Source organism: Artemia franciscana, chromosome 20, assembly GCF_032884065.1.
Source record: "Artemia franciscana chromosome 20, ASM3288406v1, whole genome shotgun sequence".
In the NCBI taxonomy this organism is placed as follows: Eukaryota; Metazoa; Arthropoda; class Branchiopoda; order Anostraca; family Artemiidae; genus Artemia; species Artemia franciscana.
The window spans coordinates 15,345,372-15,371,117 of NC_088882.1; the positions used below are offsets into that span (position 1 = coordinate 15,345,372).

Below are 25,746 nucleotides of genomic sequence, written 5' to 3' on the forward strand. Positions count from 1 at the left end.
CTGTTGAACTAAATGAAAAGAGACTACACGCATCCTGGTTGTCGAAAGAGCTATCTGTGATTTCTCAGGAACAGATTACCGTAGTAAGTCGAGACTTCCAAGGAAACTTGAGAGGGATTTTGAACTAAATAAAGAGATTCAAAGTGTGTATCTGCAGTATGTCAGAATCGATCAACTTTCAGTGAAAGGGACCTCCTTATGCACCTTTTGGTAGCAGCTGGCACCTGATTTTTAGAAAAAGAAACGTGGGTGAATAAACGGCAATAAATGAATCAAATATACGTCGTATCAAACAGCTAAAGGTGGTGTTGCTGTACCTTGAATTCTGAAAGAGCTGTCTCTGGGAATTGTCTCTGGGAAAAAGAAGAATCAGGTATGTCTGCAGTAAGGATATAAATTGTGCCTTTCATGGAATATTTAGGGGGATGTTGTTCTTTATTAATCTTTAACTATTTGAGTACGTTTTTAACTACGTTGAACGAAATGGAAGGAATATGTATCCAGGTTGTCAATGAACGCATCTTAAATATTTAAGGAATGGTTAAGGGTATTCAGTTGAAACTTTCCTGGAATATTGAGGGGGACATTGAACGTGAACACTATGAGCATCCTGGTTGCAAAAAGGACACACCTGCAATATCTCAGGAACAGCTAATTGCATTACGCTAAAAAAATTAAGAGAATATTGATAGGGGCATCGAACTAAATCAAAAGAATATAAATACATATAGGTTGTCAGAATAACATATCATTAATAGATCATGAACAATTTAGGGAATTTATTTAAAACTTTCACAGAAAGTTTATGAGGATGTTCAATTTAATCAAAATACACTAAGTGCATCCATGTTATCAAAAGAGCATATCTTTAGTATCCCAGGAACGGCTTATAGTATTAAGTAGAAACCGTGAGGGGATGTTAAACTGAATGATAAGACATTGTAAGCATTTAGGTTGTAAAAAAAGCGTACCTTTAACATCTCAGAAATGCCAAGGGTATCAAGTTAAAATTTTCGAGGAATGTTGAGACGGGTGTTTAAATAAAAACAAAGACACTATGTACACCCAGATTGTTAAGAGAATATATCCGCAGTATCTCAGGTACGTCGAAGGGCACAGATTAACTGATTAAGGATCGAGCCAGTGGCAGTTCTGGCCTTTATTGCGCCCGGGACAAAATCTTGATTTACACCCACCCCCTATCTCTCGAAAATTTTCAGATCCAATTTTAACACCAACTTTTACTCAATCGCAAAACTTTCATCTCTTAAAAAAAATTTAATAAAAAATGTCACAAAAAACATTATAATTAATTAAGTTTGATCTAATTACTTTTATTTCAAAGAATTTTGATGGCAATATGGGAAAAATGAAAATTTCAGCTTCAATTTAGTTGTCGAGCAAAAAAAAAAAAACAAAAAAAAAAAAAACAACAGTGAATTTAAATTTGTAAGAAAATTATTATTATAATTTAAAGTTTGTTGTTGTTTTTTTTTCTTCCACTGTTAACTATTAAGTTTTATTCATTTCATGACTGGTAATAGACTATTGAGAGCTTTTTAAAGTCGTCTTTTATTTTTTGCAGTTTTTTATTTTTTACTTAATGATTTTCGTTCTCCTAATCCTATTTTGTTGCGTTGTTTTTAGTAAATCAATACTTTTCAGAATTCTCCAAACATTCCAGTTTATTTGAAGCATTTTTTTTTTAACATATCACATAAATTGTGAAGCTATAATTCTGTTTGTTTTAAGTTTCAACTTCGCCCATTCATTTCATTAGAAAACCTTTCGTTATGTAAATAAAAATCAAATTTTGTGCGCGTTTTAGTTTTAAAAATACAGACAATAAGCGTTATAGAAAATATTTTTCCAACTAGGTGTTTGGGAACACGGGTGCAAATAATAATTGTTTAGGTTGACGGGGGAGGGGTTAATATTTTAAAATCTTTATCTACGTAAAAAAATTAAAAGATTATTAAAAAAAAACCTTTAATCGCTTGAATAAATTCCTATAAGAAGTAAATTTTGTAGAATTAGCATGTGCCATTTCAAGCACAAATTATTCCTGCTTACGCAGATTTCTCACTTTGATTTTTTTGTAACCCTCAAAGACCATCTTTTCTGATAATTTAGCTTATTAAAGGTGGACGATATCCAATGACATTGCCCGGGCGAAGCGTTATCCTATCCAATGACATTACATGACATGGCTGGGGTAGGTGTGTTTTAATAGACAGCCTATGCAATTGAGGAACACTTCGGCCCATGTATTTTGCCAAAAGTGAGGTATTCGGTGAAACCTAATAGATAATCTGTGTTTCAAGGCTCAGGCGTCCAAAATCAGAATATATTACCTGTTTCAAAACACTTCATCATTCCGTGTAGCCGGTTTGATAACCTTTTGGGACACAATCAACTGGAAATTTATTGTTGGCACAAATGAGCTGAGATTTCAGACGGTTGGTGGGTAGGAACATTGGTACACACACCCCCTTGTTCTTGAAGGGAAGGGACATCACAGCATACATCAGATGAATTACCACCCTAGTCGAGTGGATGACATGAAGTTGTAAAATTATTTCCTCTGGAACAAGGGTTCAAGTCCTGGTGTAGCAAATCCTTTGACCTATGATGAGATTCAGAGGTGTGACTCTGTAACCTCAGTGGCTGTTACACGTAGAGGGTGAAAGCCGAGCCCATAGTTTTCTCATCAGGAAGTCGAAAACACAAAAAGTGTGTTTTGGGACATTTTTCAAATTCTGGGAATACGGGAAACGTAATAAATATTCAAATTGGAATAGAGGGGGGTAGACACATTTCAAAATCTAAGATTAGAAATCTAAATATCAAGTTTTTTGTAGGATTTTGAATATTTTACACGTGTTTTTGACTGATTGAATTAGAAGACTTGAGCCCCTACTCTGTAAGTCTAGATTAGATTAATTTTATTTATATTAATAGTAAATAAAATAACATAATGGGCAGCAGCTCTGCATCCAGCCAGAAACTTTGTTTCTAATGACGCTGAATTTCGTTATATTGTGGCTACCACTGCTTTATTATGCTTGGATTTGTTATTCCTAGCACGTTGTACTTATGGTCATCCCTGCTCATCTGTCAGACTTGACAAACGAAATTGTTTAAAAGCTAACTATTTTTTTTAATTTCATCATCGTACCCAAATGCGTCCATTCTGCATTTAATTTATTAATGACAGCGCTTTTTTCCATTAGTAAGACTTATTCAGAAATTCATTTACGGGAGATGGGGGGACACATTTGTCAAGATAGGGAAATGACAGAATAATTACACTGGAATTCATAAAAGAAGTGGTAATTGGCCACGAGGCTACGGGAGAGCAGCACAGCCAGGTCTCACTTTGCATAATTGATGAAGTAGATGTAAGTAACTTCGAGATGCATAGAAAAAGATAGCATTACAAGATCTTGCTTAGGATCGGGTCGGTCTAATTTAATCTTCAAGTGTTCGTTTGCAATCATCCGTGCAAGCAAATAAACATTTTTGCCTTGCTAAGGCCAAGGGCAGCTGTAGGGATCTTTGGAGGAGAAGGGAGAGGGAGTAATCATACATCAAAGTTTTCAGGAAAGGGTAAAAAATTCTCAAAAGCGATTTCTTTTACAGAAAGGTATCGATACTTTTTGAAGAATTCACAACTTATTTGATGTGTAGAAGAAATCCATATTTTCTGCCTTCCAGAGGGACGACAACGTACAGAACGGAGTAATTAAAAACAACTTTATTTTGCGCAGAGCCAACAACCAAATTTTCTTTAAGTAAAGGTTAATAGCTGACAAAAAGACATATAGGTCATTTTGATGTGGCTTGTGCCACGAAATCTGTAATCACAGAAAGCTGTAAAGAGACGCTGAAAAAAATGGGGCACCTCAGGCACTTAAAGAGTCAAGATTAGGGAGGAGGGAGGGGGTAGAAATCATATTTAGTAAAATTCTACTGATATTGGCTTTTTCTTTTCGTTGAAAGAGTAAAGCTAGGCGAAAGGAACTTGCAGGATTAGAGTTTGGGAAGGTGTTTCTAGGTAACCATCAAAATTCCTTATATTCCTTAAAAACCTCATATTCCCTAAAACCTTATAAAAGCCATTATATTAAAAACCTTATATTTCCCAAAAACCTTATATTCCCTTTTAAACGTCAGTAAAAACAAAACTACTATAAGTTCTTACCCCAAACCCAGAAAAAATTTAATACTGGTGCTGAGAGAAGGGATGAAAATAAGAACATATCCAGGATTTTTTTTTGGGGGGGGATTTAAAAAAGAAATAAAAAAAACATCAAAATTTGTGTAGTTTCTTTTTTGTTACGTTTTTACAGGTCGCACCAGCATCTTTTGTTTTTTTTGGGGGGGGCCCCCCCCCAAAACGGCCTTGGATGAAGATACTAGCTTGAAATCATCTCCTGAGAACTAATTTGGCTTTGGATTTAGGATAAGTTGTCGGATCTGGTATGCGACCATATTGTGTAAATGACTACAACGTGTTCTTACAATGACTCAAATTGGGTTTGGAAGTAAACTATGCGTCACAGTTAAATTTAAAATGATTGCGCTAATTAAACGGGTTTTGGCAAAATTTCGTCATTATTGTGAATTTAGAGGTTAAAGTATAGGGATTATTAAAGTGTTTTTCCCTTTTCTTTTATCCAGTTTCCTTTATGGGTCTGATTAAATATTAAATGACGTATTGTCCGATAAGCGATTACTTATCCCATCCCTGAAAGTTTTATTGACTATGATCGATATCTTCCCATCAATATAAAATTATGCTTTTGTTTGAATCTCTTTTCCCTTCCACTTCTTCAGTGGCTTAGTTTTGTCAAAATTCTGGGGGAACGGGGTGGGCGAAGTTGGAGCCAAGTTTCCCAAATCAAGTGAAAAAGAAAGAGAACACTGAAAAATTAGCCATATAGTAGCATAAAGGCAAAGATATAGTAAAGGAAGCTGAGACGTTTCTCTGGATACTTGAATTATGCAGGCTTATCTTAGTTTCGACAAGATTTTTGAAGAAACTAAATTTTATCTGCGGGGGAGAGGTACCCCCTGCCCCATAGCAAAACACGCCCCTGGTGCTATAAGAGTCTAATCAATATTAAGTGTTGTCCAAGAAACCTTTGTTTTTCTCCATTCACTCAAACCAACTTCTTTCTGACACAGAGAATAGCCACCACAACCAGTTTTACTCAGACATGTCCCTAGCCCTGATTTTTACCATACACAAGGGTAGATACGGAATTAATGTTTGGGATGCTACCACGAACTGGGTTTCCTCATCAGTGTTTTTCGTCCCTCCAACCCTGTAATTAGAATAAAAACCTTCTGGAGGGCACAGGGGCGGGTCTAAAGCAAAATCTTGGGGGAGGGGTAATCTGACAGGGGCACCAATAAGCAAAATCTTAGGGGGCAATATAACAAGGGTGCCAATAATTGACCAAATTGACAAATTTATTTCAAAAACGAGTGAAAACAGGAAAAACGAGGAATGAGGGTGCCAGAAAAACCTTGGGAGGGGGGTCCGGGACCCGCTGGATCTACCAATGGGCGGGAACGTACCCTTAAAACCATCCCTTCCCTGCAAGCATAGCCGACCAGTATTCAGGTTCAACTTCAGTGAAATCGAAATGAACTCAACTCTTTTTGCTCTCGCGAATTAATTCCACAGGGTAAATACCATTTTACTTTGCATTTAACTGATCATAAAAATATACATACAATGTTTTGATTTAAAACGATAAGAGTATTTACTTGTGTATTTTGAAATTTGGGTTTTTAATGGCTGCTGATGGAAACCGGAATTTGATGACGTCACTTGAAAGGATCCCCTCAGGTAGTTGCATTTTTGCTATCCGTTGAAAACTTGTTTTGTGGTCTTCCAAAATCGTTTGTGCTAGACAAGAGAGTGAATCCTCAAATTGGATAATTGCTAATAATTTACACAACTGGTAAAAGTTTTACTTTTTAATCGCTCCCATTTCATAACCTAAACTTGTATATCAGTAAAAAGTATTTATTCTACTTTCCCTATTTATGGATTTAATTTCAATATAGAAATCTACTAGGCTAGGCCTGTTTTGTTGAACTTTGGCTAGGCTGGGCACAGTGGCGTAATTTCGTAAAAATTATAGGAGGAGGGGGCTGAGTTGGAGCCAATCTTCCAAAATCAAGTGAAAATGGCAGTGAAATTAAAAAATAAGCCATTTGGTACCATAAAGGTACTATTTAGCACAAGCTTAGCACTACAAGCCTATAAAGGTGCTTTAAAGTACTATAAATAAATATGTACTAAAAAACTGATCTGTTTGAATTGATTTGTTGATGCTTGAATTATGCAGGTTTATCTTAGTTTTGACAAGATTTTGGAAGAAACTAAATTTCAAACGAGAGGGGGCGAAGTGGGGTGTAGGAGGGGCTGTTGCCCCCCTTTCTCATAACAAATTACGCCCTTAAGTAGGTAGACTAGAAATGACCTTCCCTCTTAGTACAGGGAACGGACCTCCTCAAAATGAGAAAGAACCAAGAATTCCATTTGCAACCTTTAGCCTATAGACTTTGGTTGGAAGTAGGGACAATTAATATTCGCATTTGAACGCTCAGGGGTTTTGGAGATTCCCTTTCTAACCTAGGTTTGACCTTTGGTAATCTGTATTATCTAAAGTAAACCACTTAGAAATGAATGTGAAGCTCAAACGATAGACCATAGGGGGGCAATGATAGTAGTTGCGGGTGAAAATCAGATAGGCCTAGAAAAAAAGATGGGAATAGCCTAGTCGATGCATAGAATAGAATAGCCTAGATTGTGTCCACTGAGGGTAGCGGGAACGTAACTCAAACCGCAACGATTATCAGGTTAGCCTTTATTTTGAAGGAGTATTAAATGAAGAATCTAATTCTATATTTATTTGGTGTTTAGGTCATCAGATTCATTGGCTATATTATTCCTTTACAGTTTACTGCTAAAAAAAAAGGCAAAATAAAGTGTTTTGAGCCCCATACTTCTACTTTCTCTTTTACTTTAAGGTTTAAAAACTTGTAAAGCTATTTGTTAAAATTGGAAGAAAGCCATGGAATTGACTAACCTTCATTTGCCGACATCCTATAAATTGTGTTTTCAAAACCTAGGGCCAAAGAAAAACATTGTAAAATCCGAAATTAGGGCAAAACATTTATCTGTCAAGCCATAGTCTGGGTACTGGCCTTCTGTGCAACCTTCTAAGCTCTAGAAATGAGGAAAGGGTAGATATAGAGTAACAAACCAGTATCCAATTGATGAATTTTATCTACATCTAAAACCTGCATGTCTTGCTACCATAAAATAAAAAAACAAGTTTTTTAACTGTTAGTAAGGAGCAACATTAAAACTTAAAACGAACATAAATTATTCCGTATATGAAAGGGGCTGTTCATTCCTCAACGCCCCACTCTTTGCGCTAAAGTTTGACTCTTTCTCACAACTCTACTTTTTGATAAAATAAAAAACTTTAGTGTAAAGAGAGAGGGGTTGAAGAGGGGACAATCTCTTTCATATACGGGATAATTTCTGTTAGTTTTAAGTTTTAATGTTGCTCCTTACTTGCAGTTAAAAAGACTTGTTTTTGTTTTTTTATTTAATTTCTGAACGTTTTTGAATTAATGCAGGTTTCAGTTTTTGCTCACCATACATGAAGAATTAAAACGGAACTTGCATATTGATTTTACTATTTTTTTTTAACTAATAACAACCTAAGCTTGATTTTTGTTCCAGTTATTTAAGAATGGCTCTTGAATAACAAAGGCTGTTCAATTCAAATAATGACCTCTTTTAAAAGTATAAAAAACTTTAGCGTAAGAGCGAGCTATCGAGGAAAAGCACCCCTTCCCTTTAAATACGTAATACTTTCTGTTGGTATTAAGTTTTAATGTTGCTCCTTACTCTAAGTTAAAATAAACTTGTTTATTTATATAATTCCCGATCATTTTCCCCCCACGAAATCCATTCCCCCACGAGAAATTCCATCATGGAAAGATCCTTCCATGTAACCCCCTCCCACCGACCCCTCCCCTTCCAACACAAAAAAGCCCTCCTGAAAACGTTTGGGTAAATGTTTAGTTTCGTCGCAAGCTGTCTAAAGTGCGTATTACTGCATTAGCTAGATTCTGATGATCACATATTGTTTCTTTGTCATTATTAGAGAAGCGCATCCATTTTTTAGCTTTTTAAAATCCCCCTCTAACGAGACTAAAAATGTCTAAACTGGGCTTGCTTACAGGTAACATTACTTATAGAGCGAAGTGTATTAGTCCATGAGCTGTGCGGGCTGCGGGGCGAGGTCTATATTTATTCAACAAATAGTGATAAAAGTAAAAAAAGGGTTTATTGAATAAATATAGAATACAGACCTCGTCCCGCTGCCCGTGGGGCTCATGGACTAATACGCTTTGCTCTATAGGTAATGTTACCTGTAAGCAAGCCCAATTTACGTATTTTTAGTTTGCCCCATGGAGGAGGAGGTTCAACCAGAAATAGATGTGCTTCTAGAATTAGCATTTCTAAGTGCTCTAGACAGGAAATAATGCTGCTTCGCAGCATAGTTTCCAGTTTAGAGCACTTTTGACGAAACTAAACATTTACCAACGTCTGTACACTTCCCAATAACTATTACTAAATGTAAACAATGGTCAAAGTTTTTAACTTGCAGCCCCTCCCCCAGGAATTGTGGGGGGTTAAGTCGTCCCCAAAGACATAATTATTAGGTTTTTCGACTATGTTGAACAAAATGGCTATCTAAATATTTTGATTCGGTGACTTTGGGAATAAAGAGCGTGGGAGGGAGCCTAGGTGCCCTCCAATTTTTCGGTAACTTAAAAAGGGCACTAGAACTTTAATTTCCGTTAGAATGAGCCCTCTTGTGATATTCTAGGACTACTGGGTCGATACGATCACCCCTGGAAAAAAACAACAACAAAAAACAAATAAACAGGCTTCTGTGATCTGTCTTCTGGCAAAAAAATATACTTCTACAGGAGGGTTTTTTCATACGCTGAATCTGATGGTGTGATTTTCGTTAAGATTCATGACCTTTAGGGAGTGTTTCCCCCTATTTTCTAAAATAAGACAAATTTTGTCAGGCTCGTTACTTTTGATGGGTACGACTAAACTTGATGAAGCTTATATATTTAAAATCAGCATACAAAAACGATTCCTTTGATGTAACTATTGGTATCAAAATTTCGTTTTTTAGGGTTTCGGTTAATATTGAGCCGGGTCGCTCTTTACTACAGTTAGTTACCACGAACGACATCCAGGAATTGAGCAGAATTGTATGTATCAATGAAAAGCTATAAATCTAAGCTTGCATCAGTATGATTATTATTGAAATTATTTAAGGTCAAATATTAAAAATTATTAGTTTATTGACTTACCTAGAAGGACCTCTTTTTGGAAATACCAATTATCCTATTTTGATGTAAATATCCTTTCAGTGTCTCGGTTTTATTCACATATTAACAGAAAGCTGGTTTTCTTCGGATTATAAAGATGTGACTTTTATTGATTGATATTTACTTCACATATCACAAACATTAAATATAATTTTTCTTTTCAATTGCTTGTCATTTTAACTTATGCTGACAAATTATTGGTGAAAATTTTACCAAGAAGGTGGGGCTCCTGTTACTACCCTCACATTGCGTCATGTTGTAGTAAAATATGGGTGGTCCAAAAACCCATCTCTATTTTTCCAGAATGCCAAAAAAGGTGGTCTTTTTCAAAAAGAGGTTTTACCCTAGGACTAAAAGTTTGAAAATGATATCCCTGGGTCAAATTTTAGTCCCAATTGGACAGATCTCCAAGACAGCCAAGATAACAACATCTCAAGTCCACTTTATTTCCAAATTGTATCCCGATTGCTGTCGTGACAGTTGTGTACTGGTGTTCCCTCCCATTGATGCCATTTCACAAAAATGTTAGGAGAGGGGGAGAGGGAAAAAGTATTTTTCAAAATCAACGTGGGGATTATTTTTTGTTTTTCACTGTTTTCATTTAAAATACTAAAAAAATCTATTTTTCAATAAAATGTAAAAAAAAATTTTTTTTTTTTTGGGGGGGGGGGCAAATATCACCTTCCGCTGTTGAGGTCACTGCCCCCTCTCCTAATTTCTGGATAGAGCAGCAGGTTAGACTATGCGTAAAACTTCCATTCTTTGGTCATTTCTTATCCACGACACTGAAAACCTGAATAATAAGAGTTTTCTGAATTTAATAGGCCTACCGTAAAATATTTGCCACTATTGTGTTTAGTTCAGAAGAAGCCATGCAAAAGGATATTACTCCTGAGGCCAAAACATCTGCCTGCTTTACTCGTCCATTCTGCTGTCTAGAGCCTCGTTTTTTTTATCATCCCTCCAACCAAGCTCCTACTGGTTTCAAATTACTCCTTTAGGTCTTTTCTCATCCCTTATTCATGACCATTTGGCCCCAGCTCTATTAGCTTACCAAAGGACAAAACACTTGGTAGTCATTTGTAAACCATAATTTTCGTATTTTAATTTTTCTTTTAATATTTGCCTGGACTGTGGGACAGTATCATGTTTTTTTTTTATGCAGCATGTTGTTTGATATACGGTCATTCGAACGAGCACCCAGAACTATCCTTAGATAATCCCCCCGGAAAACCCACGGAAAATCCCCTCCCAGCAGTTCCCTCTGGAAAATTCTCCGCTAAAATTGAGCAGCCAAATGCCTAAAAGACTGTATTTAAATGCACGAATTTACTACATCTCCACGAGCCTTCAGATAAATATTGGAAGGGATATGGGGTGGGGGGTGTAGGGGGTAGGAATAAAACTCATATCCCATCATTTAGATTAAGTTTGAATAAGGGTGCAGCAGGCTGGTACCTCCCATCTTACTGCAGAAAAAATGTTTCTGACATTTATTTAAAAGGTTCATGTAACAAAACTAGTTTGCTTAATCTATTATAAAGGAGGGGTGGTTGATGATTTCGTAGGAGGGAAGAAATGTAGAATTAGTCCTAGGGAAGGTGGGAAGGTAGAAATTGAGGTATTTGTGTCTTATAGCTACCATACTCAAGTTGTGTCGTGAAGGGAAGTTTGGTTAATGTTCATGAAATAAAACAAAATATGATAAAAATATAATACTTTCATCAACGAAATCATGACAACTACAATAAAGAACTATGGGAGGGGGGCGCCCAGGCCGCATTATATTAAATGCGTAACCTAAGCTACCTTAACCAAAATACCAACTAAATATCTAATTAAAATATAGCTAAAATGTAGTTTTCCATCGAGCTGAAGCTAATAGTGTCTGGTATAAAGACCATGAAGACCGGTTATTGTCTCGTATTCGCGATAAAAGATATGGAGTGTGGTGCCTATAAGACAAATGTACCGAGATTAATATATAATCCCTCTTGATTTCTGATAATGTAAAAAAGGATAATGTAATGTGATTCAAAGTAAAAAAGGATTGTAGATCAACCAGTCCCTTTCATGCAACCTTTTTTCATATCTCGTCCTTTTGTAACCTCTTAGGATATTAGATCAATATTTTGAGATATCAGTTTTGTTCAGAATAGTTGAAAATACCGAAAAATTTACAGCCAAGGATGATATAACCCTCAGAGCCCCTATGATAGGAGTGTCAATTATGTGAACTGTCAATTCTTTGTAGATATATTTTATAGTAGAAAAGAGGGGGGGGGGTGTTTGATCTTGGGGCTCCAGTATCGTGAAACTTACGGTCATTATTATATTTTTTTGTTGTTAAAGCGATCATCAACGTTTTACTATGGTAAGGGTAAGGGGCCCGAAAAAGAGCAACAAAACTTTGCCGGGTCAGTTTGAAACTTAGAGCCGTAAGTCCCCGGATCAAGGGAACAAATGTACAAAGAATAGGTCCCTTGAAATTGGTCCCTCCTCTAACAAAGGAGGCCCAAAAAGGGCTAGATTTTCCCAATTTGCATAAAATTTTTATGAAACTGTGTGCTTAGGATACCTAATCGCAAAAAAATAAATACAGAGTCCCCTTAAAATGCAGCTCAAAAACGGGCCTGAAAAATGCCAAAAACTTTTCCCCACCCTCTTGAAATGGAAGGGGCTATATTACAAACAATAGAGATCATTCGATTGAAAATTTAAAGTTGCTGTGCCCTTTTTAAAGGTCAAAAGCAGCTTCAGGGTAATCAGCTTCCTTCTATGTTCCTATTATACTATCTGTCCTTCGTCTAGCGCCTATGATATTGAATGAAAACTTGAGATATCTGTTTTGTTCAAAAACTTCCCAGTTTTTGGGAAGAATTACATTTGTAACTTCGTGTTTAATTTTTTCTTTTTAAAAGAAAGCTAACGTTTTTCGTCTGATTCTACTCATACATAAAAAACAGAAAGCTGATACCTAGATAAAACTTCTAAAATGAAAATGAATAGTTTTTGAAGCAAGTTATTTAGTTAGTTGAAGCACTAATTTGAATTGAAAAGTCGCAAATTAATTTAGCAATTAGAACAAACAAATTCAAAATTATCCGTTTATACAACCAATATACCTCCCAAAATTCGAAAAGGGGGACTAAAGGTCCCCTTGCTCCGGTAGGCTATTGTTTATATCCATTTTAGGTAAGGTTCACTTGCTCCCGTCTACATTTTAGGCTACTTTAAGGCAGGTCAGAAAAATACTCACAAGTTTCTTTTCCAAATATTCTTTTAGGATAAGTAATATACATATATATATATTTATATAGTTATATATAGTTATATATATATATATATATATATATATATATATATATATATATATATATATATATATATATATATATATATATATATATATATATATATATATATATATATATATATATATATATACATATATAGGGCAGACTGTTGTATGCCCTTTTTGGGATTATACCACCCTCCCCATCCAAGCCAAAGTTTGGTATGGTCCCCTTAGCCCAACAACAGTCTTTGAAAGTATAAAGCCAATCACGGATATGCTTAAATTACTAGATCTAATATCTACTACACATCAGAAACCGAATTGGCAAAGACGCCAAGAAAAAGTAGCTTCTCTGTATCTTCGTCTATTTCTCCCATTCGAAAAATGAATAAAAATCTTCGTACTTTTGTGATTTTCTCGCAAACGTGAAAAATATATCTGCTTGATTTTGACAGAGAACAGCTGATGCCACTATTGTATGCTGCAGTCCCGCATTGCAGTCCCCCCACTGCTGTATGATGCCACTACTGTATACTGCAGTTCCGTAAAAGTGTTTTATTTACTTTTAACGTGACGTTATTTTCAATCGCCATAATGAGTTCTCCTCCTGCTTATGATGAATAAAACTTTCCTTTCCGCTTTCTTTAATCACTCAAATAGTTTTAAAGATCGAAACAATTAGAATAAAACTGAATCTAGAAACTAGAATATAAACTATCGGTCACTTCAAAAGGATTAAAGTTTTTAATTAACTTTCAGATTTTACAGCCCATTTGTTTTCTCTTTAATTAGTAAGAGTTGCTGATTTAACAATGTAGAAGTCTCTAATTTACCTCTCAGGAACTAAGTAATTTGAAAAACTCAATAAAATTTACATTAGGTTTCTTGGGTTTTATACAGCGGTTTAGCCAGAAGGAAGGGTCCGGAAGCCCTTCGAAATGCTGAAAAATAATAATACTAAAAAATACTAAAAAAAATAAATGCTGAAAATAATGTTTAAATATGCAATTCGGATCATTCTTCGGGTAATTTTATTAAAGTATTTCTATCTTTTGGCCAGCCAACAGAAACACGAAATTGGATAAGCAGGTTTCAAAAGCTTAAATTTTGGATTTAAAAACTTATTCGTTTAAAATTTTTGAGTTAATATGTAATCAGCAAGAGTTAATAATCAGAAACACAAAATTGAACAAAGAAACAGGTTTTAAAAGCTTAAATTTTCGACAAAATTGGACAAAGAAACAGGTTTTAAAAACTTAAATTTTGGGTTTAAAAACTAAATTGTTTAATAAAAATTAAAATTTTTGGGTTAATATGTAATTAGCATGAGTTGATAATAAAAAACACAAAATTGGACAAAGAAACAGGTTTTAAAAGCTAAAATTTTCGGTTTAAAAAATTATTCATTTAAAATTTTTGAGTTAATATGTAATTAGCAAGAGTTGATAATAAGAAACGCAAAATTGAACAAAGAAACAGGTTTTAAAAGCTTAAATTTCGGACAAAATTGGACAAAGAAACAGGTTTTAATAGCTTAAATTTTGGGTTTAAAAGCTTATTTGTTTAAAATTTTTGAGTTAATATGTAATTAGCAAAAGTTGATAATTTCACAATTTGGAAATCTTTGATTTGCCTTAAGGACTAAAGCAATTAAAAACAAAAGTTTGATAATAAAATAGTCCAAGATTCATGGGTTTAGACAGTTTTATCTAGGGAGGATATTATACTTTTTTTTAAATCATGTTTTAGCATTTACAATACATTTTTAACCATTTCAAGAAAGAAAATAAAGTGGTGTCAATTCATGAAAATTTAGGAGGGAGGGAATAAATCCATTTTTGGAAATCCACCTCGGTGTCCTAGTTGAAATCTAATCATTGTGAATATGCAACCAGATTTTCGGATTTGCTCAGTTTTGTGTAGTGATTTTTTTTTTGGGGGGGGGGATTTGGTCTTTAGATTTTTTATTGTTGTCAGAAAAAGTTTTCTGGTGCATTTTTTATGTCTGTTAAAAAATACAGTCTTATTTTCTCTGATAGTTTTTACGCCCATCTTTTAAGTCCATATTAACTAATGATTTTATGAAATTTCTTCTTTATCTGAACCTCAACCAATTGTTAAATCTTTAAACCCTTCTTTTGATTTAACTCAAACAATATTTCTATGTCAAATCGTTGTGGAAAATTATGAGTCGTTGCCAAGATCTGGTTACATTTTTAATCTTTTTAACATTTTTTAACATTTTTATATTTAAAATGGTGTAGCCCTCTCCTGATCTTCTAGGATTGTTGTTTGATATGATTATCACTGAAAAAATCCTTACTTTCAGTTGAAAAAACTTATTTTTTCCATTTAATTTCTTATCATTTTTTAATAACGCTAGAAACCCCCCCCCCCCTTGTGCCCCCCACGAAAAGACCCTCTAAACAAATCGATCCTGTGAAAATTTACCCCTGACAATTAACCTTAACGTCTCCACTTGTAAAGTTGAGTCCGCAAAGAGAAATTAAGACAAATAAAAATAATTTCGTATAGGAATTCTAGAAAATTTCCCCCAGTATAAAATTTCTCCTGAAAAGTTTAACCACCAGAAACTTCGCTTCCCATGGATAATTCTTCCCGTGGAAAGTTTCCATAGAACTTCACCCCTCCTCCCCCAAACCGAAACATGTATGCATACTTCCCGATAAGAAATACTACTCGTAAACAATGGGCAGTTTCATAACTTAGAGGCCTTTCTTCAGGGGCTGTGGGGCAATGTTATCTCCAAAGACATAGTTGTTGGACCTTTCAGCTATATTGAACAAAATGGCTACCTCAAAATTTTGATCGGACGACTTTGGGGGGGGGGGGTAGCTCCGTTCCAATCTTTTTGGTTGCTTAAAAATTAAGAACTTTTAATTTCGTTTGAAAGGGTCCTTTCCCAATATTCTATGACCTTTGGTTCGATAGAGTTACCACTGAAAAAAAAAAAAAAAAAAAAAGATAAAAACGCATCCGTGATCTTTCTTCTGACAAAAAATTCAGAATTCCACATTTTTGAAGAGTAGAGCATGAAACCTCGAATGTAGAGTTCTCTGATACGCTGAATCTTATAGTGTGATTTTCGTTGAGATTCCTTCACTTTTTGGGGGTGTTTTCCTCCTTTTTTGAAAACCAGACAAATTTTCTCAGGTTCGTAGCCTTTGGTGGGTAAAACTAAACAAATGAATCTTGTATATGGTATTTGAAATGAGCATAATAATCCGCATATGAAATCAGCATAATATGCTAATGAAATCAGCATAATATGCTAATGAAATCAGCATATTGATATCAAAATCCTATATTTTACAGTTTTGGTTACTATTGAGCCGTGTCGCTCCTTACTTACAGATCGTTATCACGAACTGTTAGAAAAATGCAGAATTCCAAATCTCTGATCGTTTTGCAGTTAGGGAGCGGGTATATGCCTAAAAGGTTGCATTTTAATTGCGAAACCTCCTAACTCTCAATGAGCCTTCTGGTAAATACAGAAAGAGTTCTAAGAAAGGTGGAAGAGATAGAAATTGATATATAGTCCCTCTTTATTTCCAGAAATGTTTATGGACTATCCCTTAAGACATCTGATCGACATTTTGAGTTACTTATTTTGTACTTTCTTTACGGTAGCTCAATTTGCGCGTGGGGGAATTTTCCGCTGGGGTGGATGCCGGCCCCTGGTTTCGTCGGTTGAAAACACCTATGTTTTAGAACCAAACCTAATGAATATAGTTTGATAGTCTTTTCCTTTATTTTTCCAAAAAGTTCGATTTATTTGTGGAATTTATAGTTTTTTTATTACATATTTAGTAAGTATGTCTAGAAAGAGAAAGTTAGAAAACGTGCTTGAAGTTTACTCACTGATATAGTTCATCCATTCATTCAAACTTACCCCGCGATACCAACTTTCTTTTATCACATTAATGCATAGCTTTCATATTATATTATGTAAAGCTTTCATTTTATATTATATATAGCTTTCATTATTTGTTATATCTTTTGCTTCGATTTTACCATTTTTCGAAAATAATTAATTCTCTTTTTAGGCCACTCGCCCACGATTTGCCAAATATGGCAAAAGTACATAAACCCTTGCCTTCTCAATGGATTTCAATTTATTTTCTGGGGATTTTATTGATTTCAGCCGTTAATTGTCTTACTAATGAAGAAGTATTGGCTGACAAAGAGAAAATGATGAAGTCTTTTAATGTATCGTGTGCTCCCAGGGATATTTGCCGCCACGATAAGGTAATTGTCTACTATTACTACTACTACTAAAAACTCACTGCAGCATCAAGCCACCTGAGGCCAACACAGTTACGCACGCTCCTCCTCCAACCTAATCTATTCAAGGCTTCCCTCTTTACATCTTCCCAGGAAGTTCCCATTTCTTTTAAATATTTATTTATGACATCCTCCCAACCCAGACGAGGACGACCTGCTTTCCATGTAGCCCCAGACGGTTCGCCAAAAAGGACAATCTTCGGCAATCTGTCATTCTTCATCTGCAGAACGTGGCCTAGCCATCTCAACCTTTCTTTCATTATAACCCTAGAAAGCGTGATTAAACTAGTCTACATTTACTTTCTGTTTTTTTTTTTTTTTTTTTTTTTTTTTTTTTGCTGCTCAACCGCAATTTTTTCGTTTTTTCTTTTTGTTTTCCTTAATTGTTTTGTTTTGCTTAGTTGGTTTAAAATACTATAATGCCATTCGGAAACAGTGGGGTCAGTTTACAAAAATTAAATAGGAAATGCAAAGTTTATTTTGAAAATCCAGGAAAGTTTGTTTTTTTCTGTTCCAATTAAAATGCAAATAAGAGTTATTTCTCAAAATTTATGAGAGGACAAATGCTCCCTCCCTCTCTGTTTCCAATTAACGCCAATGTTTTCAAGGTCAACGGTGTACACCTGCAAATCCTCAAAATGGGGCTGCAAAACAACAAAAAAGCTTTTTTTTTGCTAAAAGCCGACTGAGAGGGGCTTTCCCGACCGATTTTAGGGACACTTCTTTAGCCCCCCCCCCCCCCCCCCTCTTATGTGTATATTATCTAGGTAGCCACAGTTTTTTAAAGAAATATCGTACCTAAACAATGCATTTTGTGCCCATATTCCTTTAATTATAACCCCAGTCTAATGTATCTCTCAGGAAGTAGCTGAAGGACCAGAAATAGTTCGAACAAGCCTCCCATAATTAAAAATGATTTATTTTTTTTGTAAATTCTTGTACTAATAACTAAATTATTCAACACTCGGATATTTTTGGGTTTTTACTCGTATATATAATACATAAATTACGTGCAGTTGAGTGTAATTACAATAGTGATACAAAAACAAGTATCAGATTAAAAGAATAATTAATCTTGAAATAATCTCATTTTCAGTAAAATTTCAGACAACTTTTAAATGAGTTTATGCTAATAAAAGGAAGAGCGAAACAATAATAAAGATCCAGTTATATATTCCGGACTGAACTAGTGTTCGGGGCAGGGTTGCCAACTGGACACATTTTTGTCAAAAGGATAGAATTCCCATGTGCCGAGACATAAATTACAAAGAAAGGGAGATATTTTGACTTATGACATAAAACGAAACATGTCCCAGCTGGACATATATTTTGAAAAAAAGATGTCACTTTCACTTGCTTTTTCTCCTTTTTCTTTTTTTTTTTTGGGGGGGGGGGTCATCCAGGTTTTTCCAGAGATGTTGGAAGCAAAGTATTTTCTCCAAAATAAGGGATTTAAGTTTTTATCTAGTTTTAAGATTTCAAGATGAACACATTTTAGCTAAAAATGACGCAATTTTGGATGCTCAGAGGCGATTCAGGTACCAAAAAGTTGGCAACCTTGGCTCAGAGCATCCAAATCATATAGGCTTATATTACAAACCGGTAGAGAGGTCATTGAAATAGAGCCACTTGGCAAAAGAAATTTGCCGACCTGTAGCAAGAGTCAAATTTACCCCCCTCCCCCCTCAAATTTTATGTTAATAAGATCTCAAAAATACATTTGTTTAATATGAAATTGTGCCCCCCTTTAATTAATAGTTAGTCTGCTGCAGTGTTACAATAAATACCGAACTTCTCAAGCTATTTTTCATTATTTTTTGCTTCTTGTTTTTTTTGCCTATTGTTTTCATTATTTTTGCTTCTTGGAATTTAACATTTTAGGAGAACTAATTATCATCAGGAAAAATACATGGTTATAGAGTAAGAAAATTCTTCTAATTTGGAGATAGTACTCTTCCCATACCCCTCAATGACAGGAAAAAAGCGGCATGGGGCAGATATCATTGTTGCGATTTTTTTTAACGGAAAAATGGCAGTGGTATCAGTTTTCGGTAAAGAGACTAAAAATATTTTTTTTTTATCTAAGGGGGAGAGTAATATTCTGTCGTTTTTATTTTGTTTTTTTCAAATTTTTAGTTAAAATATAAAAAAGGTATTTTTTCAATGAAAATACAAAAAGTATTTTCAAATTTGGGGGGGGAGGTAGAAGCCCAGTTGACGCCACTGGCTATTAGGCTGTTTGAGTATATGGCATCATGTGGTATTTGCGCACTTCGAGTATCGCCATCGACATTTTACCATGTATCTCTAATGCTATTTATTTTAAATTACCTTTAACTATAGTTCAAATAAACTACCGTTTAACTGTAGTTCAAATATTATAAAAAGCTAACGTTTACATTTTTGGACTCTCTTAGTCCAAATATGGTTTTATGGCAAATCTTGAACAAATATATGTTTATTTTGAAAGGGACGAAATATTTTGTGCCATAAAATATCTCCTCTTGTAAAGTTTTTCGGTTTGCGATTTTTTTCAACGTATTTCTATTATCATTAATATCAGAACGAGTCAGACTTTTAAGAGCTCCTAAAACCTTCAATTTAAGTGGCAATACGAGCGGTTTGCCCCCTCGTTAATACCTTGCACTTTACGCTAAAGTTCGAGTTTTGTTCCAATCCTTTAGGAATGACTCCTGAATCACAAAGGTCGTTTCATTAGAATGAAAAGCTCTTAAAAGTATGGGAAAAAAATCCTTTGCGCAAAGCGAGGTATTGACAAGGGGGCGAACCCCCTGATATACGTAATAATTTCTGTTCGTTTTAAGTTTTAATATTGCTCCTTACTTTTAGTAAAAAAAAACTTGTTTAGTATTTAATTTCTGATCATTTTTTTTAAATAATGCTTGGAAATCTGGCTCCCCCTTTATTGGAAATTTTCTTCCCCATGAGAAATTACTCGATGGAAAAATCCTCTCGTGTACCTTTCCTTTCCCCCTTATAAGAAAAACCCCATCCGAAAACGTCTGCCTGCTTCCCAATAACCAATACTATGTTGTTATTAGGGCTATACAATGGGCAAATTTCATAACTTGCCGCCCTTCCCCCGGTAACTGCTGGGGTTAAGTCATCCTCAAAGACCTGTTAAATCTTAAACTGAAAAAATGGCTATCTCAAAATTTTGATCGGGTAACTTTGGGGGAAAATGAGTGGGGGAGGGGGTTTAGCTGCCCTCCAATATTTTTAGTCTCTTAAAAAGGGCACTAGATCTTTTGATTTCCGATCAAATGATCCCTCTCCCGATCTCACCCAGTGACTGGTTCGATATGATCACCTCCGAAAAAAGAAAATAATGAACACGCATCCTATCTTTCTTCTGACAAAAAATGCAAAATTCCATATTTTTGTACACAGGAGCTTGAAACTTTTACAGCTGGGTTCTCTGGTATACTGAATCTGATGGTATGATTTTTGTTAAGATCAACCAGTGCTTTGTGGGGTATTTCTCCCCTTTTTCAAAAATAGGACAAATTTTCTCTGGCTCTTAACTTTTGATGGGTACCATTAAATTTGATGAATTTGACATATTTTAAATAAGCATCACAACTCGATCCTTTTGATGTATCTATTGTTTATCAAGACTCTGTTTTTTAGAGTTTTGGTTACTATTGAGCTGCGTCCTTACTTACTGTTCGTTACCCCGAACTGTTTGATTTATAGAAGCCAATGTCAGTCAGCATGTAATTAAACTAGTTCTGTATGGATTTTACGGTACCTGGGAGAAGTCGTTTTCTTTTCCTTTTTTATGGCACTTGGTATTAACCAAGTGACATATAGCAATCGCCGATTCTGTCGGTCTGTCGGTTTGTCTGTCTGTCGGTCTGTCTGTCGGTCTCCGTTTTGCTACTTTAGGCACTTCCAGGTAAGCTAGGACGATGAAATTTGGCAGGCGTATCAGGGACCGGACCAGATTAAATTAGAAATAGTCATTTTCCCGATTTGACCATCTGGGGGGGAAGTGGGGGCCGATTAATTCGGAAAAAATAGAAAAATTGAAGTATTTTTAACTTACGAACTGTTGACCTGATCTTAATGAAATTTGATGTTTGGAAGGATATCGTGTCTCAGAGCTGTTATTTTAAATTCCGACCGGATCTGGTTACATTGGGGGGGATATGGGAAGGGGAAACCTAAAATCTTGGAAAACACTTAGAGTGGAGGGATCGGGATGAAACTTTGTGGGAAAAATAAGCACAAGTCCTAGATACATGATTGACATAATCGGAATGGATCCGCTCTCTTTGGGGTGTTAGGGGGGGGGGGTAATTCTGAAAAATTAAAGAAATGAGGAATTTTTAACTTACGAACGGGTGATCGGATCTCAATGAAATTTGATATTTAGAAGAATATGGTGTCTCAGAGCTGTTATTTTAAATCCCGACCGGATCTGGTGATATTGGGGGGAGTTGGGAGGGGGAAACCTAAAATCTTGGAAAACACTTAGAGTGGAGGGATCGGGATGAAACTTGGTGGGAAAAATACGCACAAGTCCTAGATACATGATTGACATAACCGGAACGGATCTGCTCTCTTTGGGGTAGTTGGGGGGGGGGGGTAATTCTGAAAAATTAAAAAATGAGGTATTTTTAACTTACGAACGGGTGATCGGACCCAAAGAAATTTGATATTTAGAAGGTTCTCGTAACTCAGATCTCTTATTTTAAATCTCAACCGGATCCAGCGTAACTGGGGGGGGGCAGTTTGGGGGAACCGGAAATCTTAGAAAATACTTAAAGCAGTGAGATCAGGATGAAACTGGATGGGAAGAATAAAAACCTGTCTAAGATACATGACTGACATAACCAGACCGGATCTGCTCTTTTTTGGGTAGTTGGGGGCGGGGTTAATTCTGAAAAAACTAAAAAAAATGAGGTATTTTTAACTTACGAACGGGTGATCGTATCTCAGTGAAATTTGATATTTAGAAGGATATCGTGTCTCAAAGCTCTTATTTTAAGTCGCGACCGGATCTGGTGACATTGGGGGGAGCTTGGGGTGGGGGAACCTAAAATGATGGAAAATGTTTAGATTGGAGGGATCGGGATGAAACTTGGTGGGAAAAATAAGCAGAAGTCTTAGATACTTGATCTACATAATTGGAACGGATCCGCTCTAGGGGGGGGGGGGGGGGTTAATTCTGAAAAATTTGAAAAATGACGTATTTTCAACTTACGAAGGAGTTATCGGATCTTAATGAAATTTCATATTTAGAAGGACCTCGTAACTCAGATGTCTTATTTTAAATCTCAACCGGATCCAGCGTAATTGGGGGGGGGCAGTTGGGGGTACCGGACATCTTTGAAAATACTTAAAGCGGTGAGATCAGAATGAAACTGGATGGGAAGAATAAAAACCTGTCTAAGATACGTGACTGACATAACCGGACCGGATCTGATCTCTTTGGTGGTGTTGGGGGGGGGGGGTAATTTTGAAAATTGAGGTATTTGTAACTTACGAAAGGGTGACCAGATCTTAATGAAATTTGATATTTAGAAAGATCTTGTGCTTTAAAGCTCTAATTTTTAATTCCGACCAGATCCTGTGACACTGGGGGGATTGGAGGGGGAAACCGGAATTCTTGGAAAACGTGAAAATTGGGTTATTTTTATCTTACGAATAGGTGATCGGATCTTAATGAAATATGATATTTAGAAGGAATTCATGTCTCAGAGCTCTTATTTCAAATCCCGACTAGATCTTTTGACATTGGGGGAGTTGGAGGGGAAATCTGGAAAATACTTTGAGTGGAGGAATCGGGATGAAGCTTGGTGAATAGAATAAGCAAATGTCCTTGATACGTGATTGACGGAACCGTACTGGATTCGCTCTCTTTGGGGGAGTTGGGGGGAGGGGTTCAGTGATTTGGCGAGTTTGGTGCTTCTGGACGTGCTAGGACGATGAAAATTGGTAGGCGTGTCAGGGAGCTGCACAAATTAACTTGATAAAGTAGTTTTCCCAGATTCGACCATCTGGGGGGCTAAAGGGAGAGGAAAAACTAGAAAAAATTAGGTATTTATAACATACGAGTGGGTGATCGGATCATAATGAATTTTGATATTTAGAAGGGCATCGTGACTCAGAGCTCTTATTTTAAATCCTGACCGGCATTAAGCCTCTTATTTTCCTTTTAAATCAATATATTGATTCATAGAATTTTGTTAGAGCTCATACCGTAAGATCTCTTGGCTCTTAGCTCTTCTTGACTCGTCACAAGTGCCATATGAGCTCTTAGCTCTTGTTTTTTAGTCCACTGGCAGGCGTCAGGGATAATACACTTTCCAAGTTGACCTTGCTCTATTGCTTGAGTCAAGCTTGTAACCATAGATTGTAAAATTGGGCCTTCTCGGGGCAAGATGATCCACAGAGGGGAATATCAGGAAAGATGACAACCCCGGCTTGGGAGTGTTGGCCTGATTCTAGTATGAACACCGCTCACCCTATCTCCTTGTGTGCTAGTATAGAAATATACATTAGAATAAATGTATGATACTCCTGTATCAGACTTGTACGTAGAAGGGGAAAGGGGCGAGGTATAAGGCCTTATCCTTAAAAGTTTCCAACATTTGGACATTTGTCATGAAATTGGTTGCTCGGAATGTAGCCCGACCTTCCCCATCAGAATAAATTGCTAAATACCATAAATCTACCCTAAATTATCAAATTCTATCAGTTTTCATCCCATTTTTCATTTGTTCTTTCTGGTTCCAAACAAAGGAAAAATTTTACGTCAAGAGTGCTATTTAAGTTCCTCTTCCAGGGGGTAGACAAAAATCAAACATTTTCTTGGGGGAGGGGGCGAAATACAGCCACACTATATTGGAGTAATTTCACGAAATGTTTGGTTTTGTATGTACTTGATAGGTTTTGTGCAGTCTCGTATATTTCAAGTGAATTGTATAATCTCGAGTTTCTTGTTTAACTTCATGTTCCTGATTTAAATGCTGATTGCTGTGACAAATGTTTGATTCAATAAATTAGCCTTCAGTTAATTAAATCCTTGACTAATAAATTAAGCTTCTACATATTAGCAGGGAAATCTAATTAATTAGAATATCGGGAAAACCATAGTTTTTAGTTTATCCTTTCACCAATACCCGGATACAGAATTATTGACTCGTTAAGGTTTTTACTTATAAGCCTACTACCATGGTCATATAGGCAGAAGGCCAAGAATTTGACGTGTTTTGATTCTATCGCTTTCAGGGTTTCAACAACAAGGCTTGTCATCTGTAGGAGCTGGACACTATTTCCCTAGGTGTATAACAGGGTCGTATCAAGAATTGTTGTTTTTTGGGAGGGGGCTATAAAAACGATAAAAATGCATCAAAAATGTGTTTATGCATTCTAATTACGTTTTACGAGTCGAACAAACACTTCGGGTATGGGGGACAAACCCCCTAACTCCTTCCCTAATACTGCTTTCGTTTACACCAACTTTTTCCAGTGAGCATGTCGTATACGTGAAGTGGGAATCCCATGATTTCTGCTTTGTTTCTTCAGGTTATTTTGGCAAATCTGGTCATTTGGTGATTTTCTGGCTATTTCTAGGCCATTTCCTGGCTATTTCTATCCCTGTTATCGAATACATATCCGGTCCTCCTGGTCACCAAACTAGTTAATGCAAGCACGTCCACTGGAATCTCCTACCTTTATGGGGGGGGGGTCTCAGATTTGAAGAGACCAATCCCGTCAACTCCTCCCCCGCATACTAATAAATTAATATATGTGGAAAATATGGGAAAAAAAGTTTAGAACGGGGATTTTTTGGGAAGCGGGGAATGGGAGCTTCGTATAAAGGCAATGAACAAGTTTAGAAAGAATTGAAAATATTATAAAGTTATAGGTAGGGGTTGGGACTCCTCATCAGGTACCCATGTTTGTTGACTGTGATGACTTTTAGGCTGAAAGAGATTTAAAATACTTCAACACAAAGAAAATAGGTGGACCCTGTAGTCAGGGACATATCCAGGATTTTTGTTGGGGGGGGTATTTTTTCTGGGGTATTTTGAAAAAAACATTAGGAAGACGGATGAAAAATTTGTCAAACCCAGTGATTCCTAGATGCTTCCTTGGCTGTGGTAGCATTGTGGACTGATCACAGCTTGGCAATATGTTGCCGAGGAATCGATCCCCGCTGCCACAAGGTTTGATGATAGGCTTGCTACTTATCCCTGTGGAAATGAGCCTGACTGACTGGCGCGCTGGGTTGGGAATTCTTTTTCCGAGAGACACGGGTGCGATTCCTGGCGTGGCCGGTTATTTAGTTTGGGACGGGGGTCAGTGGCGTGACTGTAAGCTCAGCCAGAGATGACCGGGCACTAAATGGGTACCTGGGGGCTTTCCCCAGCCCTCATTGCCCCCTCTGACTGAAGGGCCACGAAACGGAAAGCAGTGCCGCGTGTTTGGACCCTGGGGGTCTAGTGCCATCATATTTACTTGCTTTTTTTTACTGTGGAAAAGACCCAGCAACTGAAACGAAGGGTACGATTTCAGCTAGTCTGGTCAATTTAAAGACTAAATAGGCTAAGAAAGTAAGCTAAAAAATGTTAAGGATAAACGTGACTTCCGTTTGTTAAGGTTTGGTAACTAAAGGAAGGACTGAAGTTGGGTAAGAAAGAAGAATTTTTCAACCCTAC

The 25,746-nt window shown here is 36.2% G+C and overlaps 1 protein-coding gene across 2 annotated transcripts in view; it reads left to right on the forward strand.

Moving 5' to 3' along the window:
• The window catches only part of LOC136039798 (G-protein coupled receptor Mth2-like), a 46,412-nt gene that overhangs the window by 12,239 nt on the left and 8,427 nt on the right, over nucleotides 1-25,746 (forward strand). The window contains exons 1-2 of one of the 2 annotated variants that reach the window (XM_065723677.1): nucleotides 5,867-5,975; nucleotides 16,816-17,017. In XM_065723677.1, coding sequence (XP_065579749.1) covers nucleotides 16,841-17,017 — 177 coding nt within the window. In that variant the 5' untranslated portion in view covers nucleotides 5,867-5,975; nucleotides 16,816-16,840. Of the gene's footprint in view, nucleotides 1-5,866; nucleotides 5,976-16,815; nucleotides 17,018-25,746 lie in introns of those variants that run through there. The other variant, XM_065723678.1, reaches the window with a different exon arrangement.